At 46.4% G+C, this 22,310-nt stretch overlaps 1 protein-coding gene across 2 annotated transcripts; it reads right to left on the bottom strand.

Annotated features, from left to right (window-relative positions):
* Positions 1-13,876: 13,876 nt before the first annotated feature.
* UBB (ubiquitin B) lies at positions 13,877-16,342 on the bottom strand. 2 transcript variants are annotated; one of them, XM_055258873.2, is made up of 2 exons: positions 15,419-16,342; positions 13,877-14,715 (listed from the first exon to the last, which is right to left on the bottom strand). In XM_055258873.2, the coding sequence occupies exon 2, from the start codon at positions 14,707-14,709 to the stop codon at positions 14,020-14,022; it is 690 nt and encodes a 229-aa protein (XP_055114848.1). In that variant the 5' UTR covers positions 14,710-14,715; positions 15,419-16,342; the 3' UTR covers positions 13,877-14,019. The 2 variants fall into 2 exon arrangements, with proteins under 2 accessions (XP_055114848.1, XP_055114849.1); XM_055258874.2 differs by lacking the exon at positions 15,419-16,342 and adding an exon at positions 15,092-15,264.
* Between the last annotated feature and the right edge of the window lie 5,968 nt (positions 16,343-22,310).

Below are 22,310 nucleotides of genomic sequence, written 5' to 3'. Positions count from 1 at the left end.
CTGGGACTACAGGTGTGTGTTACCACGCCCAGCTAATTTTTTATCTTTGGAGAGACGGGAGTTGTTTTTTTTTTTAATTAAAAACTTCTGTTTTTACAAAAGCCACCATAATTGAAAAGTGAAGTAAGGCCAGGCACAGTGGCTCAGGCCTGTAATCCTAGCACTTTGGGAGGCTGAGGCAGGCAGATCACTTGAGGCCAGGAGTTTGAGACCAGCCTGGCCAACGTGTTGAAACCCCGTCTCTACTAAAAATACAAAAATTAGCTGGGTGTGGTGGCATGTGCCTGTAAGCCCAGCTACTCAGGAGTCTTGAACCCAGGAGGTGAAGGCTGCAGTGAGCTGAGATTACACCACTGCACTCCAGCCTGGACAACAGAGTGAGACACTGTCTCAAAAAAAAAAAAAAAAAAAATGACCTAAGTCTGAAAGACAGTATTTACCACAATTAGATAAATTATTAGTTGTTAGAATATATAAAGAAGTCGTACAAATTCATACTAAAATTGGGCAAAGGAAATGAACAGATAATTCGCAAGACAAATTAATGTTAAATATTCAAAAGGTATCCAATGTCAGAAGTAATCGGGCACATGCAAATTAAAACAATAAAGTGTTGTTTTTGCCCCTCAATGTGTCCAAAGTTGAAATGATTCATAATGTATAATATTAATGAAGTGGTGGAGGACTAGACACTCTCTCTTATGCAGTATTGGTGGGAATTGATATCGGTACAGTCTTTTTAAAAATTGTGATCAGGCTGGGCGCAGTGGCTCACGCCTGTAATCCCAGCACTTTGGGAGGCTGAGGTGGGTGGATCACCTGAGGTCGGGAGTTCAAGACCAGCCTGACCCACATGGAGAAACTCCATCTCTACTAAAAATACAAAATTAGCCGGGCTTGGTGGCGCATGCCTGTAATCCTAGCTACTTGGGAAGGCTGAGGCAGGAGAATCACTTGAACCTGGGAGGTGGAGGTTGCGGTGAGCCGAGATCGCGCCATTGCACTCCAGCCTGGGCAACTAGAACAAAACTCTGTCTCAAAAAAAAAAAAATTATGATCAACTATAAATAACAAAAAATATACCATTTAAGCCATTTTTAAGTGTACAGTTTGGTAGCATTAATTAATATTCATTGTGTGTGACCATCACCACCGTCCATCTCCAGAACTCTTTTCATCTTGCAAAACTGAAACTCTGTCCCCATTAAACACTAACTCCCCATTCCCTCCTTTCCCAGCCCCTGGCACCCACCATTCTACTTTATGTCTTTATGAGTTTGACTACTCTAGCTACCTCATATAGTGGAATCACACAGTATTTGTCCTTTTGTGTCTGTCTTGTTTCATTTAGTGTCTGTCTTGTTTCATTTAGTGTCTGTCTTGTTTCATTTACTGTAATGTCTTTAAGATTCATCCGTGTGGTAATATGTGTCAGAAGTTCCTTTTTTTTTTTTTTTTTTTTTGAGACAGAGTTTCGATCTTATTGCTCAGGCTGGAGTGCAATGGCAGGATCTCGGCTCACTGAAACCTCTGCCTTGCCTCCCGGGTTCAAGAGATTCTCCTGCTTCAGCTTCCAGAGTAGCTGGGATTACAGGCACCTGCCACGATGCCCAGCTGATTTTTGTATTTGTAGTAGAGACGGGTTTCACCATGTTGGCAAGGCTGGTCTTTTTTTTTTTTTTTTTTTGAGATGGAGTCTCACTCTGTTGCCCAGGCTAGAGTGCAGTGGCTCAATCTGGGCTCACTGCAACTTCCGCCTCTCGGGTTCAAGCGATTCTCCTACCTCAGCCTCCTGCGTAACTGGGATTACAGGCATGCGCCACCACGCCCAGCTAATTTTTGCATTTTTAGTAGAGACGGGGTTTCACCATATTGCCCAGGCTGGTCTGGAACTCCGGACCTCGAGTGATCTTCCCGCCTTGGCCTCCGAAAGTGTTGGGATTACTGACATGAGCCACTGCGCCCAGAAGTTTTTTTTTTTTTTGCGACAGAGTCTCACTCTGTCTCCAGGCTGGAGTGCAGTGCCCTGATCTCGGCTCACTACAACCTCTGCTTCCTGAGTTCAAGTGATTCTCCTGCCTCAGCCTCCCGAGTAGCTGAGTGGAACTACAGGTGCATGCCACCACGCCCAGCTAATTTTTGTATTTTTAGTAGAGACAGGGTTTCACCATGTTGGCCAGGATGGTCTCCATCTGTTGACCTCGTGATCCACCGGCCTGGGCCTCCCAAAGTGCTGGAATTACAGCATGAGCCATCGCGCCCAGCCAGAAGTTCCTTTTTTATTTTTCAATTTCTGCTCTGCTAAATGAATTTTCTTCCTTTTAAGACTGAATAATATTCCATTGTTGTACGGTCTTTTGAAGGGTAATTTTGTAATAATCCCCAATTTTTAAATGCCATAATCTTTGATACAGCAATTCTACTTCTAGTATATCCTGAAGAAATACTTGCACATTTGTGACAAGAGACATTTACAAGGATATTAACTGCAGTATTGTTTTAATAGTAAAAAATTAGAAACAATCTAAATACCATCAGTAAAGAGAAGGGTAAAATATGGTGTATCTATACCATGAAATATTTTGCAGCAGTTTGAAAAGAATAAGGCACATCTATATGTGCTAGCATGGAAATGTCTCCAAGAAAGATGGGTATGTGATGTATAATTCCATTTATATATAACTTCTAAAGTATGTTTTTATATAACACAAACATATGTGACACATTGAAAACAGTCTGGTGGTAAATACACCAAACTTCTAGCAAGTGGCACAGAAAAAGATGCGTGGGAAGAGGACAGCTGGGAAGGGACGCTGAAAAAGGACTTCAGTGTTTTTACTCACTCTCTATATATCTGCTGGTCGAGTCCTTACAACTTGTATTGTATTCACTGTTATTTAAGTAAAAAATTAATACTGGGAAAAGAGGAAACATGCCAAACTGAATATACTTGGATCGTAGGGATAATGAGTGCTTTCTTTTTCTATATTTCCCAAATTTCCTACACTGAGCATGTATTACATTCATAGTTAGCAATAACATTATTTGAAGGAGAAAATGGTATATCTAGTGTGAATGCAGCTGTGAACAAGGTGAGAGTAACTATATATGGAGATATCTATATACATATGCATGTTTACATTGGCATAGAAGTTCAGAAAGACAGGCATAAATATGTCATTACGGTGTCCTCACACAGCAATTACTAGCAATGTTCCTATTACCTTTTTTTTTTTTTTGAGACAGCATTTCATTCTTGTCGCCCAGGCTGGAATGCAATGGTGTGATCTCAGCCCACTGCAACCTCTGCCTCCTGGGTTCAAGCGATTCTCCTGCCTCAGCCTCCTTAGTAGCTGGGATTACAGGCGCCTGCCACCACACTCAGCTATATATATATATATATATATATATATATATATATATATATATATATATATATATTTTTTTTTTTTTTTTTAGCAGAGATGGGGTTTCACCATGTTGGCCAGGCTGGTCTCGAACTCCTGACCTCAGGTGATCCACCCGCCTCGGCCTCCCAAAGTGCTGGGATTATAGGCATGAGCCACCGCGCCCGGCCGCCCATTACCTTTTTGTTTATTTGGGTTTGGAGACAGGTCTCCTCGCTCTATCACCCAGAGGCTTGAGTGCAGTGGCGCGATCACGGCTCTTCCTTTCCGGAAGGCAGGGGCGCGCTTCCCGAAAGAGGGGTATTTCCAGCGGGAGAAGGAGAGGTCTTTCGCTCCCGTCTCCAAAGTTCCAATTCCCAAAATGCTGCGTTTTCGGGCAGTAGGCTCGGAAGAGCGGGCTCTGCAGCCAGTTTCTCAGGCCACCGCGCCTCAGAAGCCGGATGGCGCGGCACCCGATGTCGCGACACCTGGTGGTGACCGTGAAGCACAATTAATTCCCTCTCTCACATCTTAAAAATCGCGTGCCCCTCACACACTGGCCGGTTTTTTGTTTTTTGTTTTTTATTTTTTTGAGACAAGTTCTGGCTCTGTCCCCCAGGCTGGAGTGCAGTGGCGCGATCACCGCTCACTGCAGCCTCGAACTTCCTAGCTCAAGCGATCCTCCCACCTCAGCCTCCAAAGTGGCTGGGACCACAGGCGTGCGCCACCATGCCTGCCAAAATGCTTGTTTTTTGTTTGTTTGTTTGTTTATTGAGACGGAGTCTCGCTCTGTCGCCCAGGCTGGAGTGCAGTGGCGCGATCTCGGCTCACTGCAACCTCTGCCTCCCGTGTTCAAAATGCTTGTATTTTTTTCAGAAACGAAGCCTTGCTATGTCGTCCAGGCTGGTCTCGACTCCTGGGCTCAAGCGATCCCCTCGCTTCGGCCTCCCAAAGTCCTGGAGATTACAGACGTGAGCCACAGTGCTCAGTGAGACCCCAACTCTTTAAAAGGAAAAAAAAAAAAAGGCCTCGGCCAGGGGCGGTGGCTCACGCCTGTAATCCCAGTACCTTGGAAGGCCGAGGCGGGCGGATCACGAAGTCAGGAGATGGACACCATCCTGGCTAACACGGTGAAACCCCCATCTCTACTAAAAATACAAAAAAATTAGCCGGGTGTGGTGGTGGGTGCCTGTAGTCCCAGCTACTTGGGAGGCTGAGGCAGGAGAATGGCGTGAACCTGGGAGGCGGAGCTTGCAGTGAGCCGAGATAGCACCGCTGCACTCCAGCCTGGGCAACAGAGCAAGACTCTTATCTAAAAAAAAAAAAGTCCTGGCGCCGTGGCTCACGCCTGTAATCCCAGCACTTTGGGAGGCCGAGACGGGTGGATCACCTGAGGTCAGGAGTTAAAGACCAGACAGGCCAAAATGGTGACACCTCGTCTCTACTAAAAATACAAAAAATTAGCGGGACGTGATGGCAGACGCCTGTAATCCCAGCTACTCCGAAGGCTGAGCCAGCGAATTGCTTGAAACCGGAGGCAGAGGTTGCAGTGAGCCGAGATCTAGCCACTGCACTCCAGCCTGGACGACAGAGCAAGACTCCATCTCAAAAAAAAAAAAAAAAAAAGTCTTTTAATTAGCCTGGCGTAGTGGCAGGTGCCTGTAGTCCTAGCTACTCGGGAGGCTAAGGTGTGAGGATCGCTTCAGCCCGGGAGTTTAAGGCTGTAGTAAGCTATGATTGTGGCACTGCACTCCAGGCAGGGCCACAGAGTGAGACCCTGTCTCTAAAAAATTAAATTAATTTTTTTTAAAAAACGGCAAACACTTAATATTTGTTGAATGAATAAATAAATGGAAATATATACTCTCATTAAACGGTTTCTTCTGAGGATACAAGGAAAGGTGAGAGGGGAGTTTTTACTGGATACTTTTTTTTTTTTTTGCGACGGCCAGGCTGGAATGCAATGGCGAGATCTTGGCTCACTGCAACCTCTGCTTCCCAGGTTCAAGTGATTCTCCTACCTCAGTCTCCCTAGTAGCTGGGAATACAGGCGTGCACCACCACGCCTGGCTAATTTTTGTATTTTTAGTAGAGACAGGGTTTCACCATGTTGGCCAGGCTGGTCTTGAATTCCTGACCTCAAGTGATCCACCCACCTTGGCCTCCCAAAGTGCTGGGATTACAGGTGTGAGCCACACGCCCAGCCTACTGGATACTCTTATATGCCACTAAATGTATTTTTATCAAGAGCTTGTATCACTTTTGTATTTTGCAAAGCCAATCTGGCTGGTCACAGTGGCTCATGCCTGCAAACGCAGCACTTTGGGGGGCAGAAGCAGGCGGAACACTTGAGGTCAAGAGTTTGAGACCAGCCTGGCCAACATGGTGAAACCCTATCTCTACTAAAAATACAAAAATTAGGCAGGGCGCGGTGGCTCACGCCTGTAATCCTAGCACTTTGGGAGGCCGAGGCAGGTGGTTCACTTAAGGTCAGGAGTTCAAAACCAGCTTGGCCATCATGGTGAAACCCCATCTCTACTAAAAATACAAAAAATTAGCTGGGCATGGTGGTGTGCGCCTGTAATCCCAGCTACTCAGGAGGCTGAGGTAAGAGAATCGCTTGAACCCAGGAGGTGGAGGTTACAGTGAGCCGAGATCATGCCACCACATTCCAGCCTGGGCAACAGAGTGAGGCTCCATCTCAAAAAAAAAAATTAGCTAGGCGTGGTGGTGCACGCCTGTAATCTCAGCTACTCCAGAGGCTGAGGCATGAGAATCACTTGATCCTTGGAAGCAGAGGTTGCAGTGACCTGAGATCACCCCACTGCACTCCAGCCTGGGCAAGAGTGAGACTCTGCCTCAAAAAAAGGCAGAGGTTGCAGTGAGCCAAGATTGCACCACTGCACTCCAGCCTGGGCGATAGAGTGAGACTCTGTCTCAAAAAGAAGAAAACAACCAATTAGATAATTTTTTTAAATTCCATGTCGAGGCCCGGCACAATGGTTCACTCCTGTAATCCCAGCACTTCGGGAGGCCGAGGCGGGCAGATCATGAGGTCAACAGTTCAAGACCAGCCTGGCCAATATGGTGAAACCCCGTCTATATTAAAAAATACAGCCGAGCGCAGTGGCTCACGCTTGTAATCCCAGCACTTTGGGAGGCCGAGGCAGGCGGATCATGAGGTAAGGAGATCGAGACCACGGTGAAACCCCGTCTCTACTAAAAATACAAAAAAATTAGCCGGGCGTGGTGGCGGGCGCCTGTAGTCCCAGCTACTCGGAGAGGCTGAGGCAGGAGAATGGCGTGAACCCGGGAGGCGGAGCTTGCAGTGAGCCGAGACTGCGCCACTGCACTCCAGCCTGGGCGACAGAGCGAGACTCCGTCTCAAAAAAAAAAAAAATACAAAAAAAATACAAAAATTAGCCAGGTGTGTGCTGGGCACGGTGGCTCATGCCTGTAATCCCAGCACTTTGGGAGGCCAAGGTGGGTGGATCACGAGATGAAGAGATCGAGACCATCCTGGCCACCATGGTGAAACCCCATCTCTACTAAAAATACAAATATTAGCCAGGCGTGGTGGCATGCGCCTGTAGTCCCAGCTACTCAGGAGGCTGAAGCAGGAGAATCCGTTGAACCTGGGAGGCAGAAGTGGCAATGAGCTGAGATCATGCCACTACACTCTACCCTGGGCGATAGAGTGAGACTCTGTCTCAAAAAAAAAAAAAAAAAATTATATGTCAAAATTTATCTGTTAATTTGTCTAGTAACATATGCTTAAAGACAAGCTTCAGCCAAGTGGCAACCAATTAAGATAATCTATAAGCCAGGCATGGTGGCTCACACCTGTAATCCCAGCATTTTGGGAGGCCAAGGCAGGTGGATCATGAGGTCAGGATATTGAGACCATCCTGGCTAACACAGTGAAACCCCATCTCTACTAAAAATACAAAAAATTGGCCAGGTACAGTGCCTCACACCTGTAATCCCAGCACTTTGGGAGGCCGAGGCAGGTGGATCACCTGAGGTGAGGAGTTCAAGACCAGCCTGACCAACAAGGAGAAACCCATCTCTACTAAAAATACAAAATTAGCTAGGTATGGTGGCTCACGCCTGTAATCCCAGTTACTCGGGAGGCTGAAGCGGGAGAATCACTCTTGAACCCGGGAGGTGGAGGTTGCTGTGAGCCGAAATGGCACCATTGCACTCCAGCCTGGGTAACAAGAGCAAAACTCCGTCTCAAAAAAAAAAAAAAAAAAAAAGTGAAACATAAGAGAAATTGAAAATTGGAAAACACTGGGTTAAACGATGTTAAACCAGTTCCTGTAAGGTACTCCTTGGAGACTTAAATATGCTGATGTACAATTGTAGGACATTGTAGGTCTTCAGGAGGGAGATAATGGGTAACTTCCCAGGCTCCTTGTGATCACAGCATCCTTTTTCATAGTGGTTGTAATGTTTGGAAGATACAGTTTGGGGAAACACTGACATCGGAAATTTTTGAAGATAATGGTGTTTTTTTTTTTTTTTTTGAGACGGAGTCTCGCTCTGTCGCCCAGGCTGGAGTGCAGTGGCGCAATCTCGGCTCACTGCAAGCTCCGCCTCCTGGGTTCACGCCATTCTCCTGCCTCAGCCTCTCCGAGTAGCTGGGACTACAGGCGCCCGCCACCACGCCCGGCTAATTTTTTGTATTTTTAGTAGAGACGGGGTTTCACCGTGGTCTCGATCTCCTGACCTCGTGATCCGCCCGCCTCAGCCTCCCAAAGTGCTGGGATTACAAGCGTGAGCCACCGCGCCCGGCCATAATGGTGTTTCTTAAAAGGGGCCCTGGTTAGTGTTGTGTGGTTAGAATAGGTTTTAGAATTTTATAGGAGCTGGCTGGGACCTACTGGCTGGAGAGTGAACTTCACCACCCAACTTTTGATGATTAAAAAAAGTGGGAGGCCAGGGGCGGTGGCTCACACTGTAAATCCCAGCACTTTGGGAGGCTGAGGTGGGTGGATCAGCTGAGGTCAGGAGTTTGAGACCAGCCTGACCAACATGGTGAAACCCTGTCTCTACTAAAAATACAAAATTAGCCGGGTGTGGTGGTACATGCCTGTAATCTCAGCTACTCAGGAGGCCGAGACAGGAGAATCACTTGAACCTGGGAGGTGGAGGTTGCAGTGAGCCAAGATCGCACCATTGCACTCCAGCCTGGGCAACAAGAGTGAAACTCCTTCTCAGAAAAGAAAAAAGAAAAAAAAAAGTGGGAGATCAGCTGGGCACGGTGGCTCACACTTGTAATCCCAACACGTTGGGAGGCCAAGTTTGGCAAATCAGCCGAGGTCAGGAGTTCGACACCAGCCTGACCAACATGAAATCCTATCTCTACTAAAAATACAGAAATTAGCCCGGCATGGCTGTGGGCACCTGTAATCCCAGCTACATGGGACGCTGAGACAGGAGAATCACTGGAACCTGGGAGGCAGAAGTTGCAGTGAGCCAAGATCGCACCATTGCACTCCAGCCTGGGTGACAAGAGCAAGACTCCGTCTCAAAAAAAAAAAAAAGTGGGAGATTAAGAAAATATAAAACCCAGCTACTCGGGAGGCTGAGGCAGGAAAATCGCTTGAACCCATGAGGTGGAGGCTGCAGTGAGCCGAGATCATGCCACTGCACTCCAGCCTGGGTGACAGAGAGAGGCTCTGCCTCAACAAAAAAAAAAAAAAAGAAAAGGAAAGAAAAAAGTATGAAAAAAGAAAAGCCTCAAAACCTACTTCCTTGTTGCACTGAGGAAACTAAGTACTTATATAACTAAGTAATTATTGCTGCACTAAGTACAAGATCCTTTCCCAGAACCCAACATGTATCTAAAGCTTCCATTTAGAGTTAGCTGGGCCTGATTAAAATGGAGTCATGGCTTGCCCCTTCAGATTCTTTGAGGAATGAATAAAGTATAGCTAAAATGAAGTGTGTTGAGGTTCAGGAAGTCTCATGAGATAAAGTTTCTAGAGGCCCTATAGGAGTGATAGAGATTGAACCAGACACTTGTGCAAAATGTCTACTCTATCCAGAAACACAGTCTGACTTCAGGGCTGAGTTACATTGCTGGCTCTTAAACATGGGGTACTTGTGAACAGTGCTGATGTTATGTGGCTGCCAGATTTAAGAATATCTAGAGAGGAGCTGAAATATGCCCCTCTTTAAAACCACTCCTCTATTCTTCTGAAGCAACCATTGTTAACAGTGGCCCACCCGTCTTTGTGCTTAGGCATATTTTTTTCCTCTATTGGATATTGCCTCACAAAGTTCCTATCACCTTCATTCAGTTTACTTATTGCATTATCTTTTTTTTTTTTTTTTTTTTTTTAAATGGAGTCTTACTCCCATCACCCAGGCTGGAGTGCAGTGGCAAGATCACAGCTCATTGCAGCCTTAACCTCATTGCAGTGATCCTCCCGCCTTTTTTTTTTATTATTATTTTTTGTAGAGATGAGTTCTTACTATGTTGCCCAGGCTGATCTCAACCTACCAGGTTCAAGTGATCCTCCCACCTCGGGCTCCTGAAGTGCTGAGATTACACAGGTGTGAACCACAGCAGCCAGCCTATCATCTCTTTTTGATTGGTAATTTTATTACCAAAAATAGCATATTAAGCACTATGCAAGTGTGTGGGGTTTTTGGTTTTGTTTTGTTTTTAGAGAGAGGGTTTCATTCTGTTGCCCAGGCTGGAGTGCAGTGAAGTGGCATTACCCCATAACTCACTGCAGCCCTGAACTCCTGGACTCAAGCCCTTCTGCTTGTTTCCCAAGTAGTTCGGACTTCAGGCATAAGCCACCTTACCTGGCCAAGTTTTTACATTGTTTTAAGTACTTCATATGTAATTATAACTACTCTGAGACAGGTGTAATTAACCCAATTTTTATAGATGAGGAATTTGATGTACTGACAGGATAAATTAGTTGTCCAACGTTACAAGTTAGTTAAGTAGTTAGCCAGATTTGACTCAAGAAGTCCTGTATCCAGAGCCACACTAAACCATTAGACCACAACATTTTTACAGAGGACATGTCTTTTAAGTTGAATAAATTTAATTTGATGTAAAATCCACTGAGCTGTTTTGTTTTTTTTTTGAGATGGAGTCTCGCTCTGTTGCCAAGGCTGGAGGGCAGTGGCGCCATATCGGCTCACTGCAATCTCCGCCTCCCAGGTTCAAGTAATTCTCCTGCCTCACCCTCCCGAGTAGCTGGGATTACAGGTACGTGACACCACATCCAGCTAATTTTTTGTATTTTTAGTAGAGACGGGGTTTCACCATGTTGGTCAGGCTGGTCTCAAACTCCTGGCCTCATGATCCGCCCCCCTCGTCCTCCCAAAGTGCAGGGATTACAGGCGTGAGCCACAGCAGCTGGCTGCTGTTCTCATTTTTATTTACCTGATAGCTGACAACAATTTTGGACGGGCATCAGGCCATAGACCAGGCCTCCAACACATACTTAAAGAGCCTTTCCCTGGCCAGGTGCGGTGGCTCACGCCTGCGATCCCACCACTTCGGGAGGCCGAGGCGGGTGGATCACCTAAAGTCAGGAGTTCAAGAGCAGCCTGGCCAACATGGTGAAACTCCATCTCTACTAAAAATACAAAAATTAGCCGGGTGTGGTGTAATCCCAGCTACTCAGGAGGCTGAGGCACAAGAATCGCTTGAACCTGGCAGACGGAGGTTACAGTGAGCCAAGATCATGCCACTGCACTCTGGCTTGGACTACAGAGCAAGACTCTGTCTCAAAATTGCTGAAATTCGTTTGTGTGCAGAGTGAATTTGCTGAGATCCATGAATTACGTCGAGGGGGATCTCTATGGAAAATAAGAGATTCCAAGAGAACTAAAGAGCAATAGCTGAATCTTCTTCTGAAGGATTCACCAGACTACAGACCTATGAGCCCATCATGTCAAACAGTGACGCTTTGGGAGAAATGACAGCACAATATTTTAAGCCCTATTACCCCAGATAATAGTTTTTAGGTATTCAGTGAAATGTTTTAATTTTCCAGGTTTGAAGAGCTAGGTTTTCAGTGACAAGATCTTGCTGTGTTAGGCTGGCCTGGAACTCCTGGACTCAAAGCAATCCTTCCACCTCAGCTTCCCAAGTAGCTAGGACTACAGGTATATGCCACCAAGCCCATTTAAACTTTTTTTTTGTAAAGAGCCCATTGCCCAGTCTGGCCTCAAGTGATCCTCCCACCTCCACCTCCCAAAGTGCTGGGATTATAGACATGAGCCACCACGCCTGACCACATTTGCTGGTTTATTATAAAAATATTACAAAAGACTCAGATGAAGAGATGCATAGGACAAGGTATGGGGGAAGGGGTGCAAAGCTTTAATGCCTTGCCTGGGTGTGTCACCCTCCAGGAACCTCCATGTGTTCATATATCCAAACTCAGTCCTCTTGGTTTTCTAGGGAGGCTTCAAGATGACAGCATTCCTTTCCCCAGGGTATAGGACAGAACCCTCTCTGAAATGGGGGTCTTAGGACTCACAAAAAGTTAGGGGAAGATCAAGAGTCCTGTCTTAGGGAAGGTAAAAGGGCAGAAGTTAAGTGAGTTTCCTGTGGCCTAACACACCCAACATGACTATAACAAGGGCTATAGAAGTTATGAACCAGGAACTGTGGGCAAAGATCGGTAAAACCAGAGTGACCAAGGCAGATTACCTAAAATTATGCGTGAAACCATTCTCAGGTACACTATGAATATCAAAGGTGTATTTCTAGATATGGTATTCCTGCATTTGTGTAATATACCCATGGGTACTTCTTGCATGCCAAACCACTAACTAGAGATTAACCGGCCAGTGATTTAAAGTCCTTACTCTAAGTATGCACTTACCACGCCAGTTTTAGTACCAGAAAACGTTATTTCTCTACCATAAACCTGGGAAAAACAGGACCCCCCACACCACTCCCAATTTTGTGCCAAGATGAGAATCACATTTATTGAAGTTACATTACAGAAGATGGTAAAGGGGAAAGATTGAGAACTTCCTTAGTACACCCTTACTCCAATATTTTCTATTAGCACCGCAAATTACTGCCTAGTGCCCATTGGCATAGAAGCCTAAAAACTGCTTATGTTGCCAGACTTAAGACAAGGATAAGTATTTTTACCAAATACAGGTAAAATCTCACTGGTTGCTGCAATCTTTCCACAATAAAGTTAAGCTGTCATTAAGAACCAACAGCGTGGCCGGGCATGATGGCTCATGCCTGTAATCCCAGCACTTTGGGAGGTCAAGGTGGGCGGATCACTTGAGGCCAGGAGTTTGAGACGAGCTTGGTCAACATGGTAAAACCCCATCTCTACTGAAAATACAAAAATTAGCTGGTGTGCCCCTGTAGTCCCCAGCTACGTGGGGGACTGAGGCAGAACTGCTTGAACCTGGGAGGTGGAGGTTGCAGTGAGCCGAGATCGCACCACTGCACTCCAGCCTGGGGCAACAGAGTGAGACTGTCCAAAAAAAAAAAAAAAAAAAAAGTGTGAGGAACCACTTTAATTTGCCACCTAACTGATCAAGATCAGGAAGATTGTCTTAAATCAGAATGCCGTTTTCAACGTTAAGTACCTGCAAGCCATCTTTCTCCTCAGCCAGTCGTCTTCCATACTCAGTGATTAGCTGCTTCTTAGCTCATCAGTTAAAGCATATACAGCAGAGAGACAAGATTAAGGTTCCACACTACCATCCAGGTTAAACACTTTGGTTTAATACACTACAAAGCAATAAACACACAGCTGATAGTCACCCAATTAATTGCAGAACTGAAAGCAGTTACCACTATTCAAGCAGCCTCGATCAAAACTTTATTTCTCCAGCAATCTTAGATTAGGTCTAAACAGGTAGTACATTTGATTTCCTTCAATGTAAAGAAAATTCCTGCCATCACTTGAGCCCAGGAATGATAGCGAGCTATCATTGTGCCACTGTATACCAGTCTGGACTACAGAGCAAGACCATCTTTAAAAAAACCTGCATATCCAACTTTTTGAGATGGAGTCTTGCTCTGTCGCCAGGCTGGAGTGCAGTGGCACGATCTCGGCTCACTGCAACCTCTGCCTCCCAGGTTCAAGTGATTCTCCTGCCTCAGCCTCCCGAGTAGGTGGGACTACAGGCAGGCGACACCACGCCTAGCTAATTTTTTTTTTAGTAGAGACAAGGTTTCACCATGTTGGCCAGGATGGTCTCGATATCTTGACCTCGTGATCCGCCCGCCTCGGCCTCCCAACAGACTTTAAATTCGAGCTTCAGAAAGTTTGCCATTAACCCAGGATCCTAACTTGTAATGACTTACAGCAAAAAAGGCTCTTACCCCTCAGCCCACCGAAGTGCATACCAGAGTCAAGTGACTTAACTTCAGGCACATTACCAATCTCAAAATTAAATCCCTAGACATCGTCACCAGTTTTAAGTGTACCCACACATCACTAGAGAATTTCATGACAAAACACCAAGTATGCTACCATGCAACGAAACCTTTATTAACATTTTGAACAGGTTCAGCTATTACTGAAACTTGTAATTTCTAAACTTAAGTTGGGGCAAATGGCTATAGTGCAGAGTAATGCCATCACTGGGTACTGCGAATGCCAAGACTGAAGAATTAACAGCCACCCCTCAGGCGCAGGACCAGGTGCAGGGTCGACTCTTTCTGGATGTTGTAGTCAGAAAGAGTGCGGCCATCTTCCAGCTGCTTGCCTGCAAAGATGAGCCTCTGCTGGTCGGGAGGGATGCCTTCTTTATCTTGGATCTTGGCCTTCACATTTTCGATGGTGTCACTGGGCTCCACTTCCAGGGTGATGGTCTTGCCGGTCAGGGTCTTCACGAAGATCTGCATACCACCTCTCAGACGCAGGACCAGGTGTAGGGTCGACTCCTTCTGGATGTTGTAGTCAGAAAGAGTGCGGCCATCTTCCAGCTGCTTGCCTGCAAAGATGAGCCTCTGCTGGTCGGGAGGGATGCCTTCTTTATCCTGGATCTTGGCCTTCACATTTTCGATGGTGTCACTGGGCTCCACTTCCAGGGTGATGGTCTTGCCGGTCAGGGTCTTCACGAAGATCTGCATACCACCTCTCAGACGCAGGACCAGATGCAGGGTCGACTCTTTCTGGATGTTGTAGTCAGAAAGAGTGCGGCCATCTTCCAGCTGCTTGCCTGCAAAGATGAGCCTCTGCTGGTCGGGAGGAATGCCTTCCTTATCCTGGATCTTGGCCTTCACATTTTCGATGGTGTCACTGGGCTCCACCTCAAGGGTGATGGTCTTGCCAGTAAGGGTTTTCACGAAAATCTGCATTTTCACCTAGTTTAAAAGTAAAACATAGGCGTGTCATCTCAGGATCATTGTATTTCTTGCTTTTACATCTAATATCTTTCAAAATTAGCAACTATTCCTTCAAAATGCCTTAAACACGTTAATATTCCGCAAACCTCCCCTCATTTTTACGAAGCTAAGTCACTTAACACGAAATTCGTCATTCAAAGTTTCAACGTCAACAGCGGAGAATCCAGAGCGCTAACCAAGCTTCCACAGCTTTCTCCACTAACTGTTCCGGATATTCAAACTCCCCCGACCGAACTCCAATCTGCGTCAAACCTAAGCACGGCGTTAGGCAAACTGAAAAAACCGAACCCACAAGACTCGCCAAGTAAAAATCCCATTGAAACACAAGGGGCACCTTTCTCACTGCGATTCCAGAGTGAAGGTTTCCAGAAGCCACACAAACTACCTCTTTTCCGCCTTCCCCCCGAAGTAAACTCGACAGAATCGCCGTCAGTTAAGCGTCCGTTAGTTTCTGCCAACGCGCGCGCGCGCCAACCGCCCTCGCCCCCCTCAGGTCAACAAGGCCCACTCTCCCGGAAAAGCCCAGCGCCGCGTCACCTCGCCCTCCCCTCCCCCACGCCATCCCCTCAGCGGCCCACCCAACCCCTAGAAGCCTCCAGCTTGACCTCACCCATTCCCCCCTCTCACGACCCCCCAAGTCGCTACGGCTGCGGGCCAGTACCTGTTAGCGGATACGAAGTGCCTGAAGTGCCTGCGAATCAACAACCACGTCCAGCGACACACACCCAACAAAGCCCAGCCGCCACTGACTGCTGTGATCTGGCGGAGCGCAAATTTATGCAACGAGCGTTGCGTCACTTATCACTCCTTACGTAGGCGCCGTCTCCATGCGCCGCTGAAAGTAGTTCACCGAGCCCAACCTCCCGAGACGCAGTTTAGGCTTTTCAACTGAGCCCCAAATTCCTCCTAGCCATAAGAAAGGATCCTAAAAAATTATTTCCCTTCTCCTCTATGCGCTTCTCTTCCTTCATTAGGAAAATAAAAGAAAATTATCGGGCGGATGAATTCGAGTTAAAGAAACCTTCCTCGAAAGCTCTGGAAACTTCCTTGCAGCGCCGGCACTGATTGGTTAGGCCTGCGAAGGCGAGGTCGGCGTTGATTGGTAGGGGACGCGGTGGCTCTGTTGTTGCTGGGCTCCACCTGCGGTGGTTTAGCGCCGACGTTGCTAAGTAACTGAGTGCGCGTGCGCCGCAGAGGCGCGCCGTCCTGAAAGAGGGTATTTCCGGCGGGAGAAGGAGGGGTCTTTATTTTTTTTCCTTTTTTTTTTCTTTTTTTTTTTTTTTCCTGAGACGGAGTTTCGCTCTTGTTTCCCAGGCTGTGGTGCAATAGCGCGATCTCCGCTCATCGCAACCTCCGCCTCCCGGGGTCAAGCGAGTCTCCTGCCTCAGTTTCCCAAGTAGCTGGGATTACAGGCATGCGCCACCACGTCCGGCTAATTTTTTGTATTTTTAGTAGAGACGGGGGTTTCACCATGTTGGTCAGGCTGGTCTCGAACTCCTGACCTCAGGTAATCCACCCGCCTCGGCCTCCCAAAGTGGAGTGCCGCGCCTCAGAAGCGGGACGGCGTGGCCTCCGATGTCGCGACACCTGGTGGTGATTGTGAAGCATAATTCCCTCTCCCATGTTTTAAAAACGCGCGCCCCTGCTTGGGCTCATGGGCTGACGCCTGTAATCCCAGCACTTTGGGAGGCCGAGAAGGGTGGATCACGAGGTCAGGAGTTCAAGACCAGCCTGGCCAAGATGTTGAAACCCCGTCTCTACTAAAAATGCAAAAAAATTAGCCGGGCGTGGTGGCGGACGCCTGTAATCCCAGCTACTTGGGAGGCTGAGGCAGATGATTGCTTGAACCCAGGAGGCAGAGATTGCAATAAGCCAAGACTGCGCCACTGTATTCCAGCCTGATTCCAGAGCTAGACTCTGTCTCAACAAACAGACAAAAAACGCTAGCGCCTGATACACTGGCCAGTTGTTTTTGCTTTTTTGAGACAAAGTCTGGCTGTGTGCCCCAGGCTGGTGTGCAGTGGTGCAATCACCACTCACTGCAGCCTCGACCTCCAGGGCTCAAGTTATCCTCCCACCTCAGCCTCCCAAGTAGCTGGGACCACAGGCGTGGACCACGCCTGGCTTTTTAATTTTGTATTTATTTTTTGAGACGGAGTCTTGCTCTGTCACCCAGGCTGAAGGCCGGTGGCGTGATGTGGCTCACTGCAACCTCTGCCTCCCTGGTTCCAGCGATTCTCCTGCCTCAGCTTCCTGAGTAGCTGGGATTACAGGTGCGTGTCACCGTGCCTGGCTAATTTTTGTATTTTTTAGTACAAATGGGGTTTCACCATGTTGGTCAGGCTGGTCTCGAACTCTTGACCTCAGGTGATCTGCCTGCCTTGGCCTCCCAAAGTGCTAGGATTACAGATGTGAGCCACTGTGCCCGGTCTCATTTTTTTTTTTTTTTTTTTTTTTTTGGTAGATCAGAGTCTTGCTATGTTATCCAGGCTGTTACTGAACTCTTGGGCTCAAGAGATCCTCCTGCCTTGGGCTCCCAAAGTGCTAGGATTACAGGCGTGAACCACTGTGCCTGGCGGACTAGCCGCTTTTTGTTTTTGTTCGTGGTTATTGCAGGGTTGTGGAGCTTTAAATCATGCTTCTGTAGTCAGAGTGCTGTTAGTTGCATTGTATTAATCCTCATCATGGCCCGAGAATAGTCTGTAAATCTGGAGTTCAGAGTGGGACCCTCTGCGGAGACCGGGCACCTGTTGCTGAAGCCCGTCACCACCAGGCCCAGAGAGGCAAAGCTGGAGCCCATGGTGACAGTGGCTGGGCTTTGCTCTGGCTCCAGCAATACCTGCAAATCCAGTCCTTCCCAGCTGTTTCTCCAAACTGGTAGGAAAAAAAAGTGCAGTTTAGGGAGCCGAAACCCCACTTCAAAAACGGGAATTCACCTACAAGAAAGTAGCTGATACTGCTCCCATTGACGTGCTTGTTGTGCAAGGATGGGGTTAACCAACTAGGACCAAGCGATGGGTTTCCCTACACCCTGGGTGTGGCCACTCGTCCTGCAAGGAGATAACCCAAGGAAGGTGAGTAAGGCAGATGTGTTTGGATCCTGGTGCCTGGCAGAGTCACGGGGGTGGGGTGGAAGTAAACATGAAATTGGCTGTTTTTCACGTGATACCAACCTTCATAATGTAAGAAGTAGTCTAAAAATGTATGTATTAATACAATTAAGTAAACATCTCTTAGGTCGCTAATTACTAAATTTCAACATACCTGAGCATAACGTTAAGAAACTATGTCGACAAATGATCTGGTATATGAGTTAACACCTAGACAGCTTTCAGTTAAATTAACTAAAACCGGGATCTGCTGTCTACTGATGTGAATAAGCAGGAGATAGAAATAAACACTTTAAGATAATTTTGGAAGTGATTTTGAATGACTTGGGAGGTAGTTTATAAAACGTTTATTTGATTATACAAAGTATAGATTTTCCTTTTTGTTAGCCTAACAGTGATTCTGAATTTTTCACCAACCAGCAGCTCCTCCTGAATCATACATGTTGATCGCAGATTGAGCTAGAAGGCAGATCACATGACTGGTATAATGACTTCACTGGGAAGTTCTAGCAGTTGCCAGAACTATAAATTAGTCATACAGGCTCCTGGTTCAATGTTTTCCCAAGGTAGGTCATTTGGTAACCTAAGATCAGGAATTTGGTAATCTGGCACAATACTTGGCACTGTGCTCAATAAATGTTCAGTGACTAAAATGCAATCTTCTCTTTTGTTCAACTGGAGAAAAGAAACTTTGTGACAGCCTTAAAACACAAAGCAAAAAGACAGTAGAGTACTGTATTTCATCTCCATAGGCAAATGCTATTTGCCTTGGCAGTTCCTTCAAAAGAAACAAAGGGGGATTGATTCTGAGATTCTAAGTGATTTTACTTGGCTAGATGCCTTTTAATAAAAATCTGTGAGAAAACTATAGTTCCAATTAAAAGTTCACAGTTGTTTTCTTGACATTATTTGGTGATATTTAAAATGTAGAATTAGTCTCTAATTTGTCAATTCCTTTGTATTTCACATTTGGCTATTCAATACAATTATGTAATGAACTCCTAATTTATTACAAGCAAGTTAGAAACTTTGATATTGAATGCCCAAAGGAACACAGAGCAAAATCTGTACTGTTTTCATGTTAGGCCTCAAAAGTACAGAAATCTATCCATTGAAAAATAGCTACTTTGGGCAGATTGCAGTGGCTTACGCCTGTAATCGCAGCACTTTGGGAGGCTGAGGCAGGTGGATCGCTTGAACCCAGGAGTTCACGACCAGCCTGGCCAACATGGCAAAACCCCATCTCTACTAAAACTACACAAATTAGCTGGGCATGGTGACGCACACCTGTGTTCCCAACTACTTGGGAGGCTGAGGCATGAGAATCCCTTGAACCCAGGAGGTGGAGGTTGCAGTAAGCTGAGATCACGCCACTGCACTCCAGCCTGGGCGACAGAGTGAGACTCCATCTCAAATACAAACAAACAAAAAATAGCTACTTTAAATGTTTTTAACATTTTTATTTATTTATTTATTATCTATTTTAGAGTATCTGTTGCCCAGGCTGGAGTGCAGTGGTGCAATCATAGCTTACTTCAGCCTCCAACTCCTGGGCTCAAGCAATCCTCCTGTGTCAGCCTTCCAAGTAGGTGGGATTACACACAAGTTGCTCTGCCTGGCTACAATATTTTTATCATGAAATATTACATAAATACATGAAAGCTGGAGGTAATATAGCAAAAACCATATAATCCCCAATTTGCTTAAGCATTTAAAAACCTTTATTTTTGGCCAGGTGCGGTGGCTCAGCCTGTAATCTTAGCACTTTGGGAGGCCACATCACCTGAGGACAGGAGGTGGATCCCCTGAGGTCAGGGGTTCGGAACCAGCCTGGCCAACGTGGCGAAACCCTGTCTCTACTAAAATACAAAATTAGCCGGCCATGGTGGTGCATGCCTGTAATCCCAGCTACTTGGGAAGCTGAGACAGGAGAATCGCTTGAACCCGGGAGGCGGAGGTTGCAGTGAGCCAAGATCGTGCCATTGCACTCCAGCCTGGGCAACAAGAGCGAAACTCCGTCTCAAAAAAAAAAAAAAAAAAAAAACTTTATTATTTATTTATTTATTTATTTTTTTTTTTTTTTTGAGATGGAGTCTCGCTCTTTCGCCCAGGCTGGAGTGCAGTGGCGCGATCTCGGCTTACTTCAAGCTCTGCCTCCTGGGTTCATGCCATTCTCTTGCCTCAGCCTCCAGGGTAGCTGGGACTACAGGCGCCCGCCACCAGGCCTGGCTAATTTTTTTGTGTTTTTTTAGTAGAGACGGGGTTTCACTGTGTTAGCCAGGATGGTCTCGATCTCCTGACCTCGTGATCCACCTGCCTTGGCCTCCCAAAGTGCTAGGATTACAGGCGTGAGCCACCGCGCCCAGCCATGTGCAACAGATCTCTGGCACTTTTTCATCTTGTAAAACTGAAGCTCTGTCCACACTGAACAATAACTCCCTTTTCCCCCTCCTCCCAACCCTGGCATCCACCATTCTACTTTCTGTCTCTATGAGTTTGACCACTTTAATGCCTCATGTATGTGGAATTGTACAATATTTGTCTTTGTGTTACTGGCTTATTTATTTATTTATTTATTTTTGAGACAGGGCCTTGCTTTGTTACCTAGGCTGGAGTGCGGTGGTGCGAACATGACTCACTACAGCCTCGACCTCCCAGGCTCAAGTGATCCTCCTGCCTCAGCCCCACAAGTAGCTGGGGCTATAGGCACACATCACCATACCAGGCTAATTTTTTTGTATTTTTTGTAGAGATGGGGTTTCACCATGTTGCCCAGGCTGGTCTCAAACTCCTGAGTTCAAGCGATTTCCAACCTCGGCCTCCCAAAGTGTTGGGATTGCAGATATGAGCCACCATGCCTGGGCTGGCTTATTTCATTTAACATAATGTCCTCAAGGTTCATCCATGTTTTAGCATGTGACAGAATTTCCTTCTTTTTTTTTTTTGTTTTTTGAGACAGAGTGTTGCTCAGTCGCCCAAGCTGGAGTGCAGTGGCGAGATCTCAGCTCACTGCAACTACTGTCTCTTGGGTCCAAGCGATTCTCCCATCTCAGCCTTCCAAGTAGCTGGGATTACAGGCACCTGTCATCATGCCCAGCTAATTTTTTTTGTATTTTAGTAGAGACGGGGTTTCACCATGTTGGCCAGGCTGGTCTTGAACTCCTGACCTCAAGTAATTTGCCCATCTCAGCCTCCCAAAGTGCTAGGATTACAGGTGTGAGCCACCGCACCCGGCCTCCCTTTTTAAGAGTGACATTCCCTTGTATCTACTGCATTTTCTTTATCTATTCATCTGTTGATGGACACTTGGGTTATTTCTGCATTTTAGCTATTGTGAATAGTACTGTAATGAACATGGGTGTACAAATATCTGTTCAAGTCCTTACTTTCAGATCTTTTTGGATATATACCCAGAAGTGGAATTGCTGGACCATACGGTAATTCAATGTAAAAAAAAAATTTTTTTTTTGAGACAGGGTCTTGCTTTGTTGCCCAGGCTGAAATGCAGTGGCACAATGACAGCTCACTGCAGCCTCGATGTCCCAGGCTCAAGGGATCCTCCCACGTCAGCTCCCAGAGTAGCTGGGACTATAGGCATGTACCACCATGCCTGGCTAATCTTTAAATTTTTTGTAGAGACAGGAGTCTCACTGTGTTGCCTAGGCTGGTCTCAAACTTCTGGCCCCGAGCAATCCTCCCATCTCAGCCTGCCAAAGTGCTGAGATTACAGGCGCAAGCCACAGTGCCTGGCCCAAAATGGTGGCTCTCGTCTGTAATCCCAGCACTTTGGAAGGCCAAATTAGGAGGATCAGTTGAACTCAGGAGTTTGAGACCAGCCTGGGCAACATAGTGAGACCTTGTCTCTGTAAAAAAATGTTTTTAATTTAAAATTTTATTTTTTTTCTTTCTCAAAATGCAGAAAAGATCAATTTTTAATTTTTGAGGAATCACCATACTGTTTTCCATAGAAGTTGCACCATTTTTTTCTTTCTTTCCTTTTTTTTTTTTTTTTTTTTTGAGGTACAGTTTCTCTTCTTGCCCAGGCTGGAGTGCAATGGCGCAATCTTGGCTCACTGCAACCTCCGCCTTCCGGGTTCCAGTGATTCTCCTGCCTCAGCCTCCCAAGTAGCTGGTATTACAGCATGCACCACCATGCCCCACTAATTTTTTGTATTTAGTAGAGACGAGGTTTCACCATGTTGGTCAGGCTGGTCTCAAACTCTTGACCTCAGGTGATCCACCCGCCTTGACCTCCCAAATTGCTGGGATTACAGGTGTGAGCCACCGTGCCCGGCATTTTTTTTTTTTTTTTTCGAGACGGAGTCTCGCTCTGTTGCCCAGGCTGGACTGAAGTGGTGCGTTCTCAGCTCACTGAAACCTCTGCCTACGGGATTCAAGCGATTCTCCTGCCTCAGCCTCCTGAGTAGCTCGACTACAGGCACC

Source organism: Symphalangus syndactylus, chromosome 20, assembly GCF_028878055.3.
Source record: "Symphalangus syndactylus isolate Jambi chromosome 20, NHGRI_mSymSyn1-v2.1_pri, whole genome shotgun sequence".
NCBI classification, from domain to species: domain Eukaryota; kingdom Metazoa; phylum Chordata; class Mammalia; order Primates; family Hylobatidae; genus Symphalangus; species Symphalangus syndactylus.
Note: the sequence above shows the minus strand (reverse complement) of the source record. Positions and strands in the feature narration are given on the sequence as shown.